Here is a 19,305-nt window from a genome sequence, read left to right as displayed (position 1 = left end):
ACTAGGAACAATAGACTGTGCAGGTACTATTTCGCATTGTCTGTAATGAGGCGATAGTAGCGAACCTAGTGGTTAGCAACTATCTATGGATGCATATTTACTACATATTGAGTATCGTGACTGTATATACTAGACTGTGATTGCAAGTTTGTGTGTGTGCAGAGGACAATGAACATACACAAACTAAGGAAAAGTTCAATTAAGTTTATGTCGATATATATTTGTTCATCTCTTTTTCATTTTTGTATGATTTGATTCTTTTGCTATTTTATACACAAATTAAACATTAAGATGGATGTGTAATTAACTCGTTAAAATTAGGATTCAAGCTGCATGTAGAGAATTTTAACTGAGAACGAGATGTCGTGTGTCATACATACGCGAAATTAGTTTTGATTTTAAGTTGGTTATTTTACGATGTTGTATAAACTACTAAGTTATTTAGCGCCAATGGAATTAGCGATAGCGAGATGAGACTGAGGATTCACCATAGATTATCTGACATTTGCCTTACAGTTGTAAAAAACCTCGGAAAAAACCCAACCAGGTAATCAGCCCAAATGAGGATCGAACCTGCGCCCGAGTGAAACTCTGGATCGGCAGGCAAGCATCTTGGCCGACTGAGCTATGCTGGTCGCTCATTTTGATTTTACAACTGACCCTGTCGTGTTTACATAAACATTGCGTGTGTGTATGTGTATGTATGTGTGTATATATATATATATATATATATATATATATATATATATATATATATATATATTCATCCATGGCGTAACTCTGAATGAACAAGTGATGGCTAAGGGAAGTAGGGAGGGAGAAAAATCATGCCTTACCCCTTCACCTTGCTTGTGTGCTAAAGGGTTGAACTGTGAGTCAAGAAATTCGAATAATGCCTTATAGAGCATATTGCATGGCGTACTCCCTCCCTATTTCCTCTGAAATGAACTATTTTCCATACCGTAAATTGGAATAAACTTGACTATAAAAAGTATTTAAACCACACATTTCTCCTAATATTCTATCATTTCTCGTTTACTATCAGCCACAAAATGAAATATATGGTAGAAGTCGGTCATTCATGACAAATATTCACTGACTTGGTTCAGGAATACAATTATCATAAATATCGTAGATATAAGCTTTAGCAATATCAAATGGAAAATCAAAGGAAACTCTTTGAAAACCAAGACAGAATAAAGGCATTAATTAGGTTAAAGAGATATCATTCATTTCGTTTGAGTAAATATTACAATACTTAAATTAGAGAAAAACAAAAACAATTCCACGTGTTACTCTCTTTAATATATTGCTGATACCCATAATGTAAAATGCGTACACACATTACTTCTTTCAGTGACTGGAATCATGAAGAGAGTAGCACTAAAATCTTGTCACAATGAAGAAGTAAACAGAGAGCTGCCTATCAAGGCTAGCTATGATGTACCTGGTGCCAGCACCCTTAACCATCTTTCTAATCTTCCACAAAACAATCCTTCTAATTTCTATGTAACAGATACAAATATTCTTTACCGCCAAACAGAACAGTGCACTTAAACATACATATATCACATTTATCTTGCTCGTATTAAGATTCACGTTGTTTTAATTATTCAGCCAGAAGAAATGTTCCACTTGGATAGTATTCATTTGTAACAGGCAATGATGACTGATCTGGTACCATGATAAAGCACACAACATCATTCACAGACACAAAAATTATACCTACAACCAGAGCTGTAAAAACGTCCATTTTCTACTTGCTCACAAAGAATACTAAAAACTTGTAATGAAAACAAATTATGCACATATCCTGATTCATAAACAAATGTTTCGAACAGGTTCCTTTACATTTCATAGTTAAAATAAGTTTTGTCGTATATACTTCAATATTACAAAAACATATTATTTAAAAGTTCCATCAGTCATAAATGCAGAAACATCCAACGTTTCGGAGCTATGTATTGGTTCTATTATGAGGGAAGTCATGGAAAGATGAACTTTAGTCTATGAAAGTGTAAAAATTAAAAACATTTCGCACCTCATCACAAGACGTCTTAAAAATATGCTAAATTCCCATATGAAATATGATATATTAACAGAAAAGGGTATTTTGAGTTACTATTCCAAGGCTCTGTCACCAGAGGAACTTGAACTGTATTAATGCATTAGAATGTGAAACTGTGAAATATAAAGGGAAATATAAAAAGGTGCTTATTTTATAGAATGTTTTCTTATACTTACAAAATTATTCTGAAAGCAAATGTTTGAGTGCACAAAATATAAAATAATCTGACCCAAACTAAAGTTTGAAATGCCTATTATTGGAGAAAAATTCGTTCCAGCACTGGGAATCGAACCCAGGACCTCTCAGCTATGCGTGCTGAGCGCTCTTCCCATCTGAGCTATTCACGATGCTGGCCAAACTCTCCACCTTTGTATCATCAATACATTAATATGAAAAATCAATTAGCAACCAATTTTACAAAGAATTTCTAATGTTCTCCCCCATCCTCTCCTGAAGGATTAAAATCAATACATAAAAGTTGAGACTTCAGCGTCAGCTGTAAAAGTACTGATATTAATTACTAATACTTTTAAATCATAATTTAACCTTTATCAATAAAGTATAATAAAAAAAATCGTTTTACAAAAAAAAGTATTTAACTGAAAATTAGTAGGTAACTACTGTATTTGCTTGTGTAATTTGCGCCCCCGCGTATTTTGCACACCCTACTTTTTAAGGGATTATTTTGAACTTTATTTTTGCTCCGAGTATTTTGCGCACACATTTTACGTACATATTTTTTTCAGTGTAGTAGGGATTACGTACATATTTTTTTCAGTGTAGTAGGGATTTTCCTTCCCTACAGTCCATCGTAGGTCATTCACCAGCAACTGAAGTACCTGCTTCAGAAAGAAACCCCAAAGTCCCGCTACTTTAACAATGCTTGTCCTTGGTAGAGACAAGTTACCGGTATAGAAAATTAGCCCTACCGTAAATACTTACCTATACATATACTAATTGAGATAAACTCAGAACAGGACCTCTTATTTGAAAAATCCGCATATTTTACGCACCCCAATTTTTCAGTGGCCAAAGTTAATTAAAAAGTGCGCAAATTACGCGAGCAAATACGGTAATATTCTGAAATCACAAATTAATTTCTGTCTAGATTAAAAAATTTTACTTTACGAACTTATTAGAGGGAAAGAGTTCCTTTCCGAATTAACTTAAAAAAATATGTGTTACACACACAAAAAGACATCTCGTTTCCCCCCCCCCCCAACTATACTGCAGTAGATATGAACAGTCTATAAAAAAAAAATTGTGCATAAAAATTAAAGCACATATTTTCCTCCTCCAAAAGATTTAGTACTGGTAAAAATGTAGGAAAATTATGTAAATCAACATACATCAGCAAATAAACAACTGCTTTCAGCCATTTGTTACAAGAGAGAAAACAAATAAAGATAATGATAGCCCTTTCCAAAGTAGACAGCAGAAAAGAAACCGCAGTTGGCAGAATCCATTCGAATTCCACAGAAAACTTTATAGCCGTAGTCATCTACAGCAATAGAACAATTACTTAAGGAGTCATCTATCCATGGTAATGAGTGGGAGAGAGCTTCTTTATTAATTATAAATCACAACCTTACAAATTACAATAGCGTGTGAAATATATATTTTTTTTCTGTTGAGTTTAAAAAAGTATCATTTAAGTTAGTTTAAACATGCTGAATCCAAATGAAAAAATTGTTTTCTCGTATCATTTCATGATTTTTTTTTTTACAAATCACGAAACTATTTTTTATTAAATTTCCTCAATTTAGGGGTAAATACACAGCATAGAAAAGATGCACAAACTTTATCTTATTCACTTTAGCAGCTATAAATAATAATTATTATCAAAGGCAGTGGTTTTCAAGTTATGAATCAAGAAAGAGTTCAAATTAATCTTATATTTATGAATTACAGTCTATACAAAATGGCTTTCAAAATAGTAAGTAATGTGTTCCTTCTATATACTTTCAAAACCACGGACTTTCCGTAAAATACATTTACACACCTTTAAATACGATATTTAGGCTCGGAGTGCACTCATTTTTGCTTTGTTGTGAACGAACGTTATTTTAATTTATGTTCATGCTCTTTAGAAGTCTCTCGCGTCAACAACCAACAGTAATCAGCTAACAAGAACACATCTCATCAATCCTCATATCATATTTCCATTTCTTTCATGTCGTGACAGATCTTCTCTCCCTGCTTAGGGCTCCTAAATTTTCGAGAAACTATTCGAGAAGACAATATAAAAAAATGAAGATCCAACCATGTACTTGCAATTTTTCTAACATGTTTCTTACAATATTATCCTTTGTTTTTATCTGGAAATTTTTAACTACATCCTTGAATGCATTCCATGGTTCTATCTCCAGGTCATTTAAGCTGTCAGAAATGTAAAGTCTGTCATAAATTTCATAATTTGTAGTCTATAAATATAACATCTTTCACTTTAGCTTCTTATACAGCTCGAAACTGTCCAAGGTTTATCTCTCACTCTAGAGTCCCACTCACAAGAAACATGGAAATTTGGTATAGCCCTCTTGTTGGCTAGTACATTTTTCATTTTAATAAAAAGTTCAGATATAACGAAAACGCATGTATTTTCGACGTGATCGATTTCAGCATTATCAACATAGAAGTTTAGAAACGGTGTAGGAAAAAAGGGCACGTGCGCACGCGCGCATGTGTAAATTTCAACACGGCAAACAACAGATATTTGTGGGTTTCTGTTGTTTTGTGTGTGTACACTGAAACTTTTCTTTTCATCTTGAGTGAGTTTAAGGGTAAGAGGGGGAGAACTAATTACAATTCATTCTGAATTCTCGATGTTGGTACACTGTAGCTAATTAAAAATCTTAAAATTACACGTAGTATGATGCAACTGATTATTAAAATGTTAATATCAAGTAATACATATGGGAAAAAGTACTTGTTAAAAATGTTAATACGGCACAGGCAATTTCCTTCTCATACCAATTCTAAGAGTATTTTTAAGTCCTGTTTGCATAATAATTCACTTTTAAACGCAATTTCATATCACATGATTTTTTTAATAAATAGATTACAAAAAACCAGAAATGGAACAATATTCATAGCAACAAAAAACATTTGAACAATGTTAATAATCACAGCATTTTAACTTTGGTTTGGACTATATGTACAATCCATATATAAATTGCTAAGTTGTATTGAATAAGAAATATCCATACCAATTTACCTAATCTGTAGAGTTACAAACTCTAGGCCAATTAAAGTAGCAAAGTGTTGTATAAAAACAAAATGCGCAAGTCTTAATTACTTAAATAAGTGAATCATTGACAGGAAAAGAACTAAAACTAATTGCTATTTTAACAGCTAAGTTACCCTCTTGCCAAACAAAATGAAACACACTATAAAAATTATAGTTTTGATTTGATTTTCCCAACACTTGAAGGATTTTCTAGGAAAATTGAAGTATGATAAAATAAAATTAAAAGTTTGACTATACAGTCTTCTGTTCAAATTGATCTAACACAATCCTTACTGAAAGCTACAATGCCGATCTGTGAATGTTATTAAAAGTTGGTTATAATGAATAACCTTTAGACTTCAAGAATGGTGACACAATTTCAATTACATTAATTTATAGGTTAATGTAAGATATATCCGTATTTTAGATCATTTGTGGATCCAGGACAAATATTAGTTCAGTTTTAAGTTGTGAGAAGTCCTTATGTTGAATTAAATGCAGTGTAAAATTATATAAGGAAAATCATGTCATTCACTAAAAGTATTTAGAAATGCTATGCAAATTAAATGTTAATTTAGGCATGTGAATAGATATCATACTTGTTACACAGAATGTGGGGGGGGGGGGAACTTTCTAAATACGTTGTATATCAGCAAATTGTTAGAATTTGAAAATAACTTATATTTTCACTAATTTGTTTGTAATTATTTATTTAACAAATATGAAGAAATTTAATGTTATATAAAGTAACATAAAACTGAACTTGTTACCATTTATATAAAAAAGAATAATAATTACTTCCTGCATACAAAAATATAAAAATAAAACTCAGGTGTTTGTACTTACAGTAGTAATCAAAATTATCATCTATAGTAACTCACAAGAAACATTAGTACTTTATTAGTATGCATTTATTTTTGAGAACTTCGTGAATTAATCGCGGATTTTCTGTGTACCAGAATCTATTGTTCTGTGAACATATATAACCACGTAAATGAAACCATATCTCATCAGAGAAAATGATTAAATGTAGATCAACAATGTTTTGTAAAACCCAATTACAGAAATTCACAAGATTTTCATTGTCATGCAGTCGTAATTCTTGAACTACAGTAACTCTACAAGGTTTCAATTTTAAAAGTTTAGTGCCATATGGGCTGAAGTTTTTTGATACACCTACTTCTTGTGCAACACAACATAAAGATTTATTAGAAGAACATTCAAGTGATGTACCAATATCATCAAGTTTTACTTCTGTTAGAACCCTTTGTTTTGGACTACCAATTTTAGAGTTCAGCGATCCCATTTCTCTTAATCTAATGACAAGGTTTGAATTGTACCTATATTTGGAGGTCAAATATCGGGGAATTACTCTACAAACTGCCTACACACTTGTCAGCATGAACCTGTTTTGACTTAAGTTTTATACATAAATATTCGCTGTTGTAGAGTAAACTTTTCAACCATTGTTTCAATTGTCCAAACAACTAATTTAATGCACAGCACACATACTTCAATATATTCAAAAGAAGTACACAAGCACACACATCATCTATCACAGGCTAGTGAAATAAAATTGTGTGCGTGCCATTAATTAATGAAAGTTATAAGAGTGCAATATGCCGGAGATTTCGATCTACAATGCTGCATGTTACCTTATACTGGTGACAGACTACAGTCACTAATCACGATTATCGACCTAATCGCGATCGGGTTTGTAGTGTGTCACCATCCCGATCGTGATCAGGAGCTCAATCCTGTTTCCAGAACAAGATAATCGCTCTGAGGCATGGCCCAGTGGACGAAAGTAACATTTTAGTAGACTTTAGTTTCGAATCACCTTGATTTATATTATTTAGGAAGTCGTGATAGCTTCTGCTGTGAAATTTTGTTATCCTTTCCATTGTATTATACGAAAAAAAACCGAAAATGAATGGCTAGAAAATGAATTTGGCTACTATTAGACGTAGTGGAGAAATTTAATGCAGATGTGAGAAAAGTAAAAAGAAATATATTAACAAATGACAGACGAATTATTCATATATATATATATATATATATATATAGAGAGAGAGAGAGAGAGAGAGAGAGAGAGAGAGAGAGAGAGAGAGAGAAAGAGAGAGAGGGAGGGAGCAATAGAAGGCTGCTGAAAGATGTTTCATTTCAATAAATAATGGATTACAAACTGGAACTGGTTTCTTTTTCAGATTTTCAATTTCAGTCTACATTACGACGCTATCGTTGAGGTTAAGGTTGATTTTAAAAATGTTTTATTACAAAATAATATAAATTTTTGGCATGATATAAATTTTATAGGTTATAAAATCCCTTTTCAAAATAATATAAATAGTAATGGTATAAATTGTATCAGTTTACATTGTAAAGCATATAACAGTTTTAACAAATAAATTCCCATATCAAGCTGCAAGAAACAACAACAAAAAAAGGGGAAAAAACAATGAACAAACATCAAAAGAAAGTATGAACTTCAGGTGTTGTCCAGGAGGGAAACAAACATATACGTATGTACATAGAGAAAATACTTTCCTCTATGGTAATTCAGCTGTTGACCAGACGGGACGTAGTGTGTCACCACATTTTCGGTAATCGCGATCGGGCCTGATCGCGATAAGTGCTAATCACCATTAATACTGTAGTCTGTCACCAGTATTACGCTTTACAGGCTTGCTCCCATCTGCGTTCTTCGAATCAAACGTGATGCGACTGCACTGTACAATTTCATCAGATACGGTACTAACATACTTACAGAAATTATGTTCCTAATAGTCAAAATTCGCAGTTGTGCTATATTGTTTATGTTAGTTTCTTATCTCTATTCTTGTTTCTGGGTTTGCAAATTTTTTTCATCTGTAAAATGCATAACAGAGCAATTTCATTTTTTAAAAGTTTTAACGTATGTTCTCAAATCTACTATTAAAGTGAAATGTTCAACTAACCTTTTTTTTACATAATTCGACTATTTAATCAAGAAAAAAAAATTTTTATAAGGTCATCTTAGAAATTAGTGTTTATATGTAGGCTATATACATGAACAACATATCCTTCTATTATTAAAAATTTCTCTTTTTGTTTTATCTATTCGAAATAAACCTATGAATGCACTTGAGAAAAAAATTTTACTGAACTAAGTCTAGAAGACGGAGGGAGTTAGAAGTCCATTTGGTGGTCCATGACATGTCAACAATTAAAAACACTGTCGTAAGGCAACTTTTTTCCACTCATGCTCAAAACACTAATGAAGACATACTTTGTGGCAATGTTCATCTCCTGTTTACAGGAGTGGCTATTTCTGCTTCCTACTGCATTACTATACAAGTTAGAGTGTAAAGCTTTTGTATGTAGGAAGTAAATACTATTTGTTTTATACAAATATTTTCTTCAAGTCTAACTGTTTCATACAAACATTCAATTCTCTTTTTGTACACTCATTAAAATAAAAAGTTACAAGCATATTAAATATTGCAAGTTACCATTTTCAAATTTTAATAATTTGTTGGTCTACAAGTCTCATTTTGAACTATCATGTACAAGAGAAAGCCATGGACACGTAATTAAATTCATTCAACTATGAAGTAGAAATGGAAGTATAGAATTCTCTCTCGTCAATTAACTGATTACATTTCACATCAATCAGAGCTTTATCTTTGATGAAACGAAATTTATTTTCTCCCTTGTTAATTCTAATTAATAAATATAATGGAACCTGATTAAGTAGATTATTTTGTTTACAATTTAAAGAATAGGAATAGTGTGTGAAAACTGTATTTTTCTATAAAATGTGACAGTTCTTAATTTCCAGCTTCTACAAATAATTCTCAAGAAATACAGAGCTTTACAGCTAAATTGGAAAACCCTCTCGATTTGGAAAAGTTTTCAATCTTCATGGTAACACATAACTGTACAAAAATGTCGCAATATTTTAGAAAATATCAGTATAACTCCTTTTATCTATCACTACACACTTTTGTGACTTAGGTCATTCAATTATTATAAATTAACTTTAACAAAAATTCATGACAATATAATGTTAAAGATATTTACAGAAATATTTTATAATAAATATTATTGAATCATTAAGAAAATGTAGCTGCAATAATAATTTACTGGGGCCCGGTTTCTTCAACCTTTGTTAAATTATAACAGTGTATTATTCCATTTTAACTGTAAACTTAACAGTTGAAGCATTTCTTCAACTACTGTTAGTACTAACTACCTATGTTAATTTAACTGCCCAATTTCATGCAGTTAAATCATTTAACTCTCTGTTAGCATAGAAGTATCCAATATGGTTGGTGCATTAGATGCTGAACTTCCAGAAGTTCATACAAAGGTATAGGCTATTTTCTGCCAAGCCTCACTTTTCGCTTTCAACTTAGATCCATTTGTTTATTCTCATTAATTGGTTTATACTGCGAAATAATTTCCAGCAGAAGGTTTCTTTCGAACGAAGAGAAATTAGTTCCACGATTTCTATTTGTTCCAGTATTTTCCATTTCATAACAGCAATACCAATACGCCGCTCCATGCTATTGTGATACAGACGATGAAAGAAGTAGAAATCAAACCTGAGAGAATAGAAAGACTTCTATCCTCTCTGAATCAAACAACGGAAACAACCGAGAATCGCAATTGTCAAACTCTAGAATCTCTGGTCCTAACAGAGAGTTAACAAACAGAATTTTAAAATGTGAAATGTAAAGTTGAAGAAACGCAATATTTTAACAGCAATTCATACTTTTAACTTACAGTTAATTAACGCTATGTTAGGTGGATTTTAACAAAGGTTGAAGAAACCGGGCCTGGATCTTTTAATGTAACTGTAGTGTAGGAATAATCATAAAGTAATAAATAAATAAAAATATGTAAACAAGTTTCTAAAATCAAGGGATTTATAATATCAGTTATGTAAACATGGAAATGTAGAAAAAAGCATACGACATATTATAATATGGTCGACTCCTGATACAATCATAGTGAAGTAGATACAACAATATACACCGAGATTATTGGTTTTTCAAATTACTAGGCTCACTGCAATTTATTTTATAATAATTTAGTAACTAGAAAAAGAAATATATACATAACAAACAATTTGTTTATCAAAGTCCTAAATATCATCACATTATTTATGAGTCCCTCACATTTTAATAACTGACTGTAATTTAGAGGTACAAAAATGTTGCAAAATAAAAAAAGACAAAGAACAGAAGTACAAACAGTAAATAAGAATTTTTACATACAAGTCTTTAAATAATATTATGTAAAATTCTTTCGAATACATTCAAAATGACAGTATGACTATTAGTATAAAGTCGAACATCACATTTCAACCTCCTGCAGTAACGAGACATATTGCCATCTCTAATTTCATTGTACAGTATATAGAGGAAAAAATCACAACTCAATGATGCAACTTATATTATAGCCTTGCAACATTACAGAGGAAGAAACTGAAAGGATTACAACCAAAGGAACAAAGGAACAATCAATCAAAAATGCACTGCAAATTAATACAGGATCAAGGGGCTGCATTGAAAATTAAGATTCCACTCTCACTGGGAGGAAGGGGCTCAGCTGTTCCTTCTCTGCTACAAATAATATTTCATATTAATCTCCATTTCCTTTAAATTAAATGGCTAACTTTATATTAACAATAAAAATGTTACGAGTTCCTTTCAGAAGACCATTACATCATGTCAGCATGTAGACCTCGATATTAATTTCAACTAATTGTCCTGCTGGAGATGTATATAGCCGGTATATATAAAATGGCAGGAATACCGTTTGTAGGTCGTGATGAGCTAGGCAGTTACTTATCCAACAGGATATCAACAAAAATATTACAGAATGCAAGACAAGAGCACAGCACAAAAGCACTAGTAATTATTACACTTCAAAAATGTTATATTTACAATATATTGGCCAATATCCTGCAGAATAAGAAACTGCCATTTCAAATTCCAGGAAAGTTATTGTGCAATGAAACCCCAATGTAACACAATAAATAAATAATCACACATTCATTACATATTCCGCAGCTCTAAGAAGAGAATGTACTGCTTTTTTACTTTCTATTTTGTGAACATCATACCTCTAGTCCATCTATGTTCTGTACTGTATGCCTTTCTGGCCACACTAAAAGTACTTGCAATCCTACAGTGGAATGCTGCATTCATGCTGCCCACGTTAAATGTAAACATTATGTTGAAGACCACAAGACAATGAATCCAGTGTTTCATTGGGATTTCAACAAACAAGCCTGAAGAAAATGTGAATGCCCAAATTGTTACTGCAAGCACGCATCCTGCCGATATTAGTTCATCATGTTACACAAGACTGCACCTCCATCCACCACAGCTTGGCACTGATGACGTCTCACTGTCAGAGACCTTGATGTGCCCTGATACCGAGCCATATGTCTCCCAGAGACCTGGTGTTTGAATTATCTGAAATCAATAAACACAGTACCCATTATTACCCAGTATTCTCTTATATCGAATTATGCACACTTCATCCCCCTATTATTTATTCGCTTGTTTTCATACTCTCTCTCGCTATCATAATATTAATACTCGATTACAACGCGATAACACGCTAGAAATTCCACTTCACACATCATCTCTGTATTCCTCATCTTTCACTGTTGCTACCTCTCGTCACTGGAACTCTCTGCCGCCTGAAGTCAAGGGCTGCCGAACATTGAAATCTTTCAAATCCAAGTTAGAAAATTATCTTATAACGAGTTGTCAAACTAACTTACTATTATGAAAAGTGTTGTATTGCATGTTTCCACGTATTCACATTTTTTTTATGTTCTAGTGATATTTAACTTATTTTATATTTTTGTTTCCATATTTTCCGATAATGGTGTATCTCTAATGTGATAAGTTGAGCTATGTATAATCATAATTTCCCTTACTGTGTGTACTTAAAAATATTGTATTCATTGTATGCTTTGCACTGCTATTAGTATTATTATTACTATTATCTTATTATTATTATTATTATTATTACTATTCTTATTTTTTATCATTATTATTATTATTATTATTATCAATAATTGTCTTATTTTTTTTATTCTTTGTATGCCTCATTTATATTGACCTGCTGTTCACATTTTATTATGCTTTTTTCTTTCTTTCTCTATGTTATATATAATGTCTGATTTCTTCTTACTTGTTGTTTACATTTTATTATTATTATCTTATTCAGTTTTGTGTGTAAAATTGTAGTGTTTTTGTAAAGCAGTTTTTACTCCTGGTTGAGTTTTAGAGAAGGCCATATGGCCTTAACTCTGCCGGGTTAAATAAATCATTATTATTATTATTATTATTATTATCAGGGGCGAATGCTAGTCACGAAAGTTAGGCTTGCTCTTTTATTCACAGGGGAAGATAAATAAAAATAATCAGACCCACATAAATAATTTATTTTATAATTATGAAATCATTATGAGTCATGGATCATATTCGCTTATCAGATGTAGAAGTTCGATATAATATAACAAACATGACCAATAAAACAGTTTATTTAGTTTATTCGACCCTGCCAACCAATGCATATTGTTGTATTGAGCACAGATTCTCTATAATGTCTGTCTTCTCTTGAATAGTCCTTTGGGAAAATGGATTTAATAATAAGGTTTCAATAACACACAATTCCGAACTCATTGCAATACTTCAAATTAATGTTTAAGAATTAATAATACATGCAGCAGCTAACATAGGCATTCCACTCATACAATTACATTGCACTCGAAAATCACAGCACATTCCCGCTGTCAATACTGCTCTGTGTAGCGTTAAATAGTCGGTGGTTTAGCTCTCGGACCAGAGCTTCAAACAACACATAACAGAAGCATGTGTGCCTAGGACGGACTGAGGAGGAAGGCACTTGCGCACGCATCATATTCTCGCTATTTCTACGTCTTTCCTGTAGCTCCGAGAAACGAGCAAGCATTGCGATACTTGCGGTGTGCAACCTGCGGATGGTATTAAGCCTATACAGTATTCCAAAAATCAAAATAAATTTTAATATACGTAACGCCATTTTGAGAAATAAACATTCTACGAAAATATTGGGCTTGCGCAGCAAGCATAGCATGCCCGGAGAAATCGCCCCTGATTATTATCATTATTATTATTATTATGTACTACAAATGCTACAGATCATCACTCCTTTAACAACATGTACACTTCTGGAAACAGAAAATGACCGATATCTATAGGTTCAAACAGCCAGCCAACGGTATGCTACACAAAATTTTACGACTTTAAGTAAACTTAAATCTCATCTTCTCGATTTTCCTCAAATACAAAACTGGACAAAGGGCCTTTGAGTAATTCACATGCTGTTCATAAATTCCTAGGAGATGAGTGAATATGCAGGGTGCATTTAGAGGAAAAAAGAATTTAGATAAGAGGTGTGAACTGTCAGTCTAACCAACTGTAGCCCAGCTGTTTGCCATGTTTGAATTGACAGAAAAGAAAGTAGCTACATTGTTAAATGTAGGGAAAAATACGGAGGTTTGACCCATTTTAAATATTGTATTTTTTATTTTGTCAGGAAAATCTTGTAAAATCAAATTAATTCTATTATAGGATAGGGATCAGATTTCAGTTCTTCAGCCAATTTCTTCTCCCATTCTGTACTTAAATAGACTCACCCCATAGTATAGCAATAGGCCTACTATATTCGTAATTCACATGCTGTTTATAAATTTCTAGAAGATGAATGAATATACAGAATGAATTTAGGAAAAAGAGAATTTAGATAAGGGTTGCGAACTGCAGTTCAACCAGCTGTGGCCCAGCTGTTTGCCATGTGTGAGCAGACAGAAAACAAAGCACACTGTTAAATGTAGACCTACTCATTTCTTACAGAAGATGCTGAAAGTGTTGTTCCTCAGCTTGTGTGCACAGCTAATAGACGAAGAGAAAGTGTATGTGTGGTTTCTGCAAGATTCTGTGATAGCTAATATTACTTACTTACTGGCTTTTAAGGAACCTGGAGGTTCACTGCCGCCCTCACATAAGCCCGCCATTGGTCCCAATCTTGAGCAAGATTAATCCAGTCTCTACCATCATATCCTACCTCCCTCAAATCTATTTTAATATTATCTTCCCACCTACGTCTCGGCCTCCCCAAAGGTCTTTTTCCCCTCCGGCCTCCCAACTAACACTCTATAAGCATTTCTGGATTCGCCCATACGTGCTGCATGTCCTGCCCTTCTCAAACGTCTGGATTTTATGTTCCTAATTATGTCAAGTGAAGAATACAATGCATGCAGCTCTGCGTTGTGTAACTTTCTCCATTCTCCTGTAACTTCATCCCTTTTACCCCCAAATATTTTCCTAAGAACCTTATTCTCAAACACCCTTAATCTCTGTTCCTCTCTCAAAGTGAGAGTCCAAGTTTCACAACCATACAGAACAACCGGTAATATAACTGTTTTATAAATTCTAGTTTTCAGATTTTTTGACAGAAGACTAGATAACAAAAGCTTCGCAACCGAATAATAACACGCATTTCCCATATTTATTCTGCATTTAATTTCCTCCCGAGTGTTATTTATATTTGTTACTGTTGCTCCAAGATATTTGAATTTTTCCACCTCTTCGAAAGATAAATCTCCACTTTTTATAGTTCCATTTCGTACAATATTCTGGTCACGAGACATAATCATATACTTAGTCTTTTTGGGACTTACTTCCAACCCTATCGCTTTACTTGCTTCAACTAGAATTTCCGTGTTTTCCCCAATCGTTTGTGGATTTTCTCCTAGCATATTCACGTCATCCGCATAGACAAGAAGCTGATGTAACCCATTCAACTCCAAACCCTGTCTATTATCCTGAACTTTCCTAATGGCATATTCTAGAGCGAAGTTAAAAAGTAAAGGTGATAGTGCATCTCCCTGCTTTAGCCCGCAGTGAATTGGAAAAGCATCAGATAGAAACTGGCCTATACGGACTCTGCTGTAAGTTTCACTGAGACACATTTTAATTAATCGAACTAGTTTCTTGGGAATACCAAATTCAATAAGAATATTATATAAAACTTCTCTCTTAGTCATACGCCTTTTTTAAATCTATGAATAGCTGATGTACTGTACACTTATACTCCCATTTTTTCTCCAATATCTGTCGAATACAAAAAATCTGATCAATAGTCGATCTATTACGCCTAAAACCACACTGATGATACTAATATGGTATATTTATTTAAAGTTGCTTTATTTGAAGTTTTTCAACATTATATAATCACAATAGTGAAAGCACAGCCTGCTCCCTTGACCTCAATTCTTGTATCTACAAAGAAAGTTAGAAGTTAAGTCAAACCTGCACACTAACGAAGAAGAAAATTCGCCGCGAAATGTTTATAAATTTCTGAAAATGAATTGCATCAAGTGAACAAAAACTTCAATCACAAATGTCAGCAGTGTACATAAGCCAAGAAACAACATTCCCAGCACGTTCCGTAAGTAAGCAAATCTACATTTAATGATATGCTTTCTTTCCATCAACTTGTCCAGAATTGGCTACATACAGCAAATAGCTGGACCACAAAGCTCGACAGCTCTAAGAGAGCCGCAAATTGCTCGCACCTCTTATATTAATTAATTCATCCTGTATTAGATACGCACAATTAAGGCTAGTTAATAAAGTGAAAGTTGAATAATTGATACAATCTCACTAGTAAACTCGTTTACTTGCTAGTCTAAGCTGCGATCATATTAGTTTCGGATAAATTTCAGAATACGGATACTATCTGTTCCCTATTATTCCTAAATTCCAACCTTGTGCACAGAAAATAAATTATTGGCAGTGAAAAGTGCCTTTTCGTAAGCATGATGATGCGCATTCGACAAACACAGACAGATCTGCTCTTTTTAGTATTTTAAGATAATTGTTGTCATTGAGGTATCCGTACACTGAAATTATCTCCATTCCTTTCCCACCCCTTGCACTCAATTCATGTTTAGTACATAAAAGCGGACAAAAGGAAAGTAACACATAACAACATGTTTTCAATTCACAAACCTTTTGAACCAACTCTTCAAAGGCACACTGCACACCATCTCTTGTTTTCGCACTAGACTCTATGAAAAGTGTCTGGTGCCTTCTCGCAAATTTCATGCCTTCTTCTCTACTAACTTCCCGTTTTTCCTGCAACAAGTTACCATTATTTATGGTGAAACAAATTTATAGCTTAGTCTGCCTTATTTCAAAAGAAATTGCACCATCTAAGATAGGCCCAATGTATAGACAAATTGAAATATATATTTATGCGAGGACTTACTCCAGTTTACGGACTGTTTTTACAAGAAAGGAATTGCCCATGAAAATCATTAGGCCTATTATACTGCTGAGAAAAAAAAAACTCTGAAAATAAACTTCCCATGCGTAGGTCTAAGCCTACACATTGCCGTGGATCATTATAGCTGTTCCTCAATGTGAATGGATTTACAAAAGTCTACGCTATAGTAATGATTTAATTCTCTTCTAATTTTCATATCAGTTGTCTCTGTACACCACACAATTTCTCTTGTAGCCATTAATGAACACTATATCAGTGTGATACTTAAAGGCGAATCATCAATAATAAAATAGCCTAATTACACCTAAACCTCCTATAGCTATAAATGCCTGAAGTTAACAGGGCCACACCTTACTTCAGGAACACTATTGGACTGCGTTACAAACATCAATTATATTATTATCTGAACAATACATACATCTATAATTTGCTACAAAAGTGTGCATATGAGCCTACTTTGTCAATTTTATTTCCAACCACCATCTTCACGATATTGTTTTTCGTGGAGTATGTGTCCAATTCATCGAGCCATGTTTCAAGTTTTGTAAAAGTCTGTTTGGTGCTAACATCATACACCAAAATTGCACCTTGGGCATCTCTGTAGTAACTAGGAGTCAAAGTACGGAATCTTTCTTGGCCAGCAGTATCCTGAAAAAATGGTACATCATTTGCATTAAAAAGGCTAACAACTTTCTCAATTACTATTCGCCTACTTTTAATTTAAATATGATTTCAACCTGACACCATAAACTGAAAAGAGTAGGTATGTGATTAAATTTGGTGACCCTTAAACTTTACCCATATTGCCAATTTGACAGTGTTGTCATCAATTGTGATTTTCTTGGTTTTAAAATCAACTCCTATCGTTAGAGCTTGATCTGGGTCGAAATTGTCGTCAGTGAACCGAAGGAGGAGGCTAAAATAATAATAAAATGCATTAAAAATATTAGGAAAATTATTGCTAACACATTAATTATCCAATCATATAAATAATCAGTCATGCATCATAATACATATAAAAATGCGTCAGCAGGGTTTAGTGTATACTAAAGACTACTAACCTTGATTTTCCGACACCACTTTCCCCAATAATTAGAATTTTCAATGTTGTCAATATATTATCTTCATCCATTTCGAACCCTATTTGTCTATAACTTTCAAGTGTATTAAACACGCGTAATGACACGTGAAAAAATGTATGATTTTTAAATCATATAAGTTTCATGACTAATTAAAAAGCTGAAAATGTTACAAAGAATAATAATACATTACTATTTTTCCCTGAAATATACTGACACAACCTATAAAATGGCGTGAACCTTGTTGATTCATAGAATTATCTGCAGATGGCAGAGTGTATGTACAAAGCAGTTCATAATGTAAAGTTACGTCACTTTAGGCAGCAATTAAATAGCATCAAACATAGGTATTGCAAACAATAGTGTTACATTAAAATCTAAATTCCTGTTCAAATTAAAATCAAAATCACAGTCAAGAGCTTGTGCAGTTAGCAACACAATCTTTCCATTTAACTTCGTTCATTTTCTTATTAATGATAATGAGTCATCAATATCGTACTGGGATAATGCAGAGTTCATTCACAGTTTTCTGCCCAAGGACAGGTTCTTCATTGCAAACCCATCATTCTCCAATCTTCCCTTCACCTTCCTGTCTCCGCATAAGATCCATATTATCGCGCCCTCAGAACTATACTGTCGTAACTACCAAAACACTGTTTTTAGGAAATCGAGTTTAAAGATTTGAAACACACTTCAAAATTCAGGGTTTTAAGATAAGTACCAGATTTCTTGTGTACAGAGGCATCCAGAAGTGTAAATGTTTAGCTTTAATGTAAATAAATAAGCGTGCAATAAACAATAATTGAGGACATAGCTGCAATAATAGCCCATACTCCAATGCCGTTCTGAGATAAATAGAGTTGAAATTTTTAAAACAGCAATGCACTAACAAATTTAACTTATATGAAACCGCTGCATAATAAGTATTGTGTTTTTTTACATATAACAGAAATGATAAAAACATTTTAATCCAATGTTTTGTTATATAGGCCTATTTATTTAAAGAATAATGTATAACAGTAATGCATGTTATGAGCCCTTTTTCTGGAGAACGTATTTTCAATTAAAAAATAAATATAAGCTGTGTGTAGTCTTTATAAAAATGTATTATTATATATATTTTTATATAAAATACAGCAATATTATTCATAATATTCATTAACATTTTTAGCACTTGAGATATTTTCCACAAAACATAGCAAATAACGAACATTTCGAAAAGTTAGAAATGTTTTCAAAACAAAATAACACATCATGAATATTTAGAACTTACGACATTTTCTCCACACAAAAAACAAGTCACGAACATTTTAAAAAGTTAGAAATGTTTTCAAAACAAAATAAGGAATAGAAGTTCATCAAACAAGGTACAAACACATCATGCCCATGTTGAATAGTAAAAAATGTTTTTCAAACGAGGAAAAACATTATTTTTTTTCATTTCACATCCATATTTTCCACACGATTTCCCTCTTCATCTCTGTAATCACTTTCACTCTTCTCTCCATTTTCCGTAGTCTCAGAAGCTTGGAAAAGAGACTCATAAAATTAGCGACTTTATGGAAATAAGTCTCTGTCATCATTAACTTTAC

At 32.8% G+C, this 19,305-nt stretch overlaps 1 protein-coding gene and 1 long non-coding RNA gene across 2 annotated transcripts in view; one reads left to right on the top strand and one right to left on the bottom strand.

Annotated features, from left to right (window-relative positions):
- Positions 1 to 3,781: 3,781 nt before the first annotated feature.
- LOC138712492 (ras-related protein Rab-18-B-like) lies at positions 3,782 to 17,973 on the bottom strand. The gene is made up of 5 exons (XM_069844369.1): positions 17,696 to 17,973; positions 17,433 to 17,550; positions 17,091 to 17,282; positions 16,358 to 16,483; positions 3,782 to 11,761 (listed from the first exon to the last, which is right to left on the bottom strand). The coding sequence occupies exons 1-5, from the start codon at positions 17,764 to 17,766 to the stop codon at positions 11,642 to 11,644; spliced, it is 627 nt and encodes a 208-aa protein (XP_069700470.1). The 5' UTR covers positions 17,767 to 17,973; the 3' UTR covers positions 3,782 to 11,641.
- Positions 15,518 to 19,305, top strand: part of LOC138712493 (uncharacterized) — a 35,845-nt gene continuing 32,057 nt past the window's right edge. Inside the window, exon 1 of the long non-coding RNA XR_011335724.1 lies at positions 15,518 to 15,794. This is a non-coding gene — a long non-coding RNA (uncharacterized lncRNA). The remainder of the gene's footprint in view (positions 15,795 to 19,305) is intronic.

The sequence above is a fragment of the Periplaneta americana genome, chromosome 13, assembly GCF_040183065.1.
Source record: "Periplaneta americana isolate PAMFEO1 chromosome 13, P.americana_PAMFEO1_priV1, whole genome shotgun sequence".
NCBI lineage: Eukaryota > Metazoa > Arthropoda > Insecta > Blattodea > Blattidae > Periplaneta > Periplaneta americana.
The sequence above is the reverse complement of the archived record's forward strand: the minus strand, read 5'-3'. Positions and strand labels throughout refer to the sequence as shown.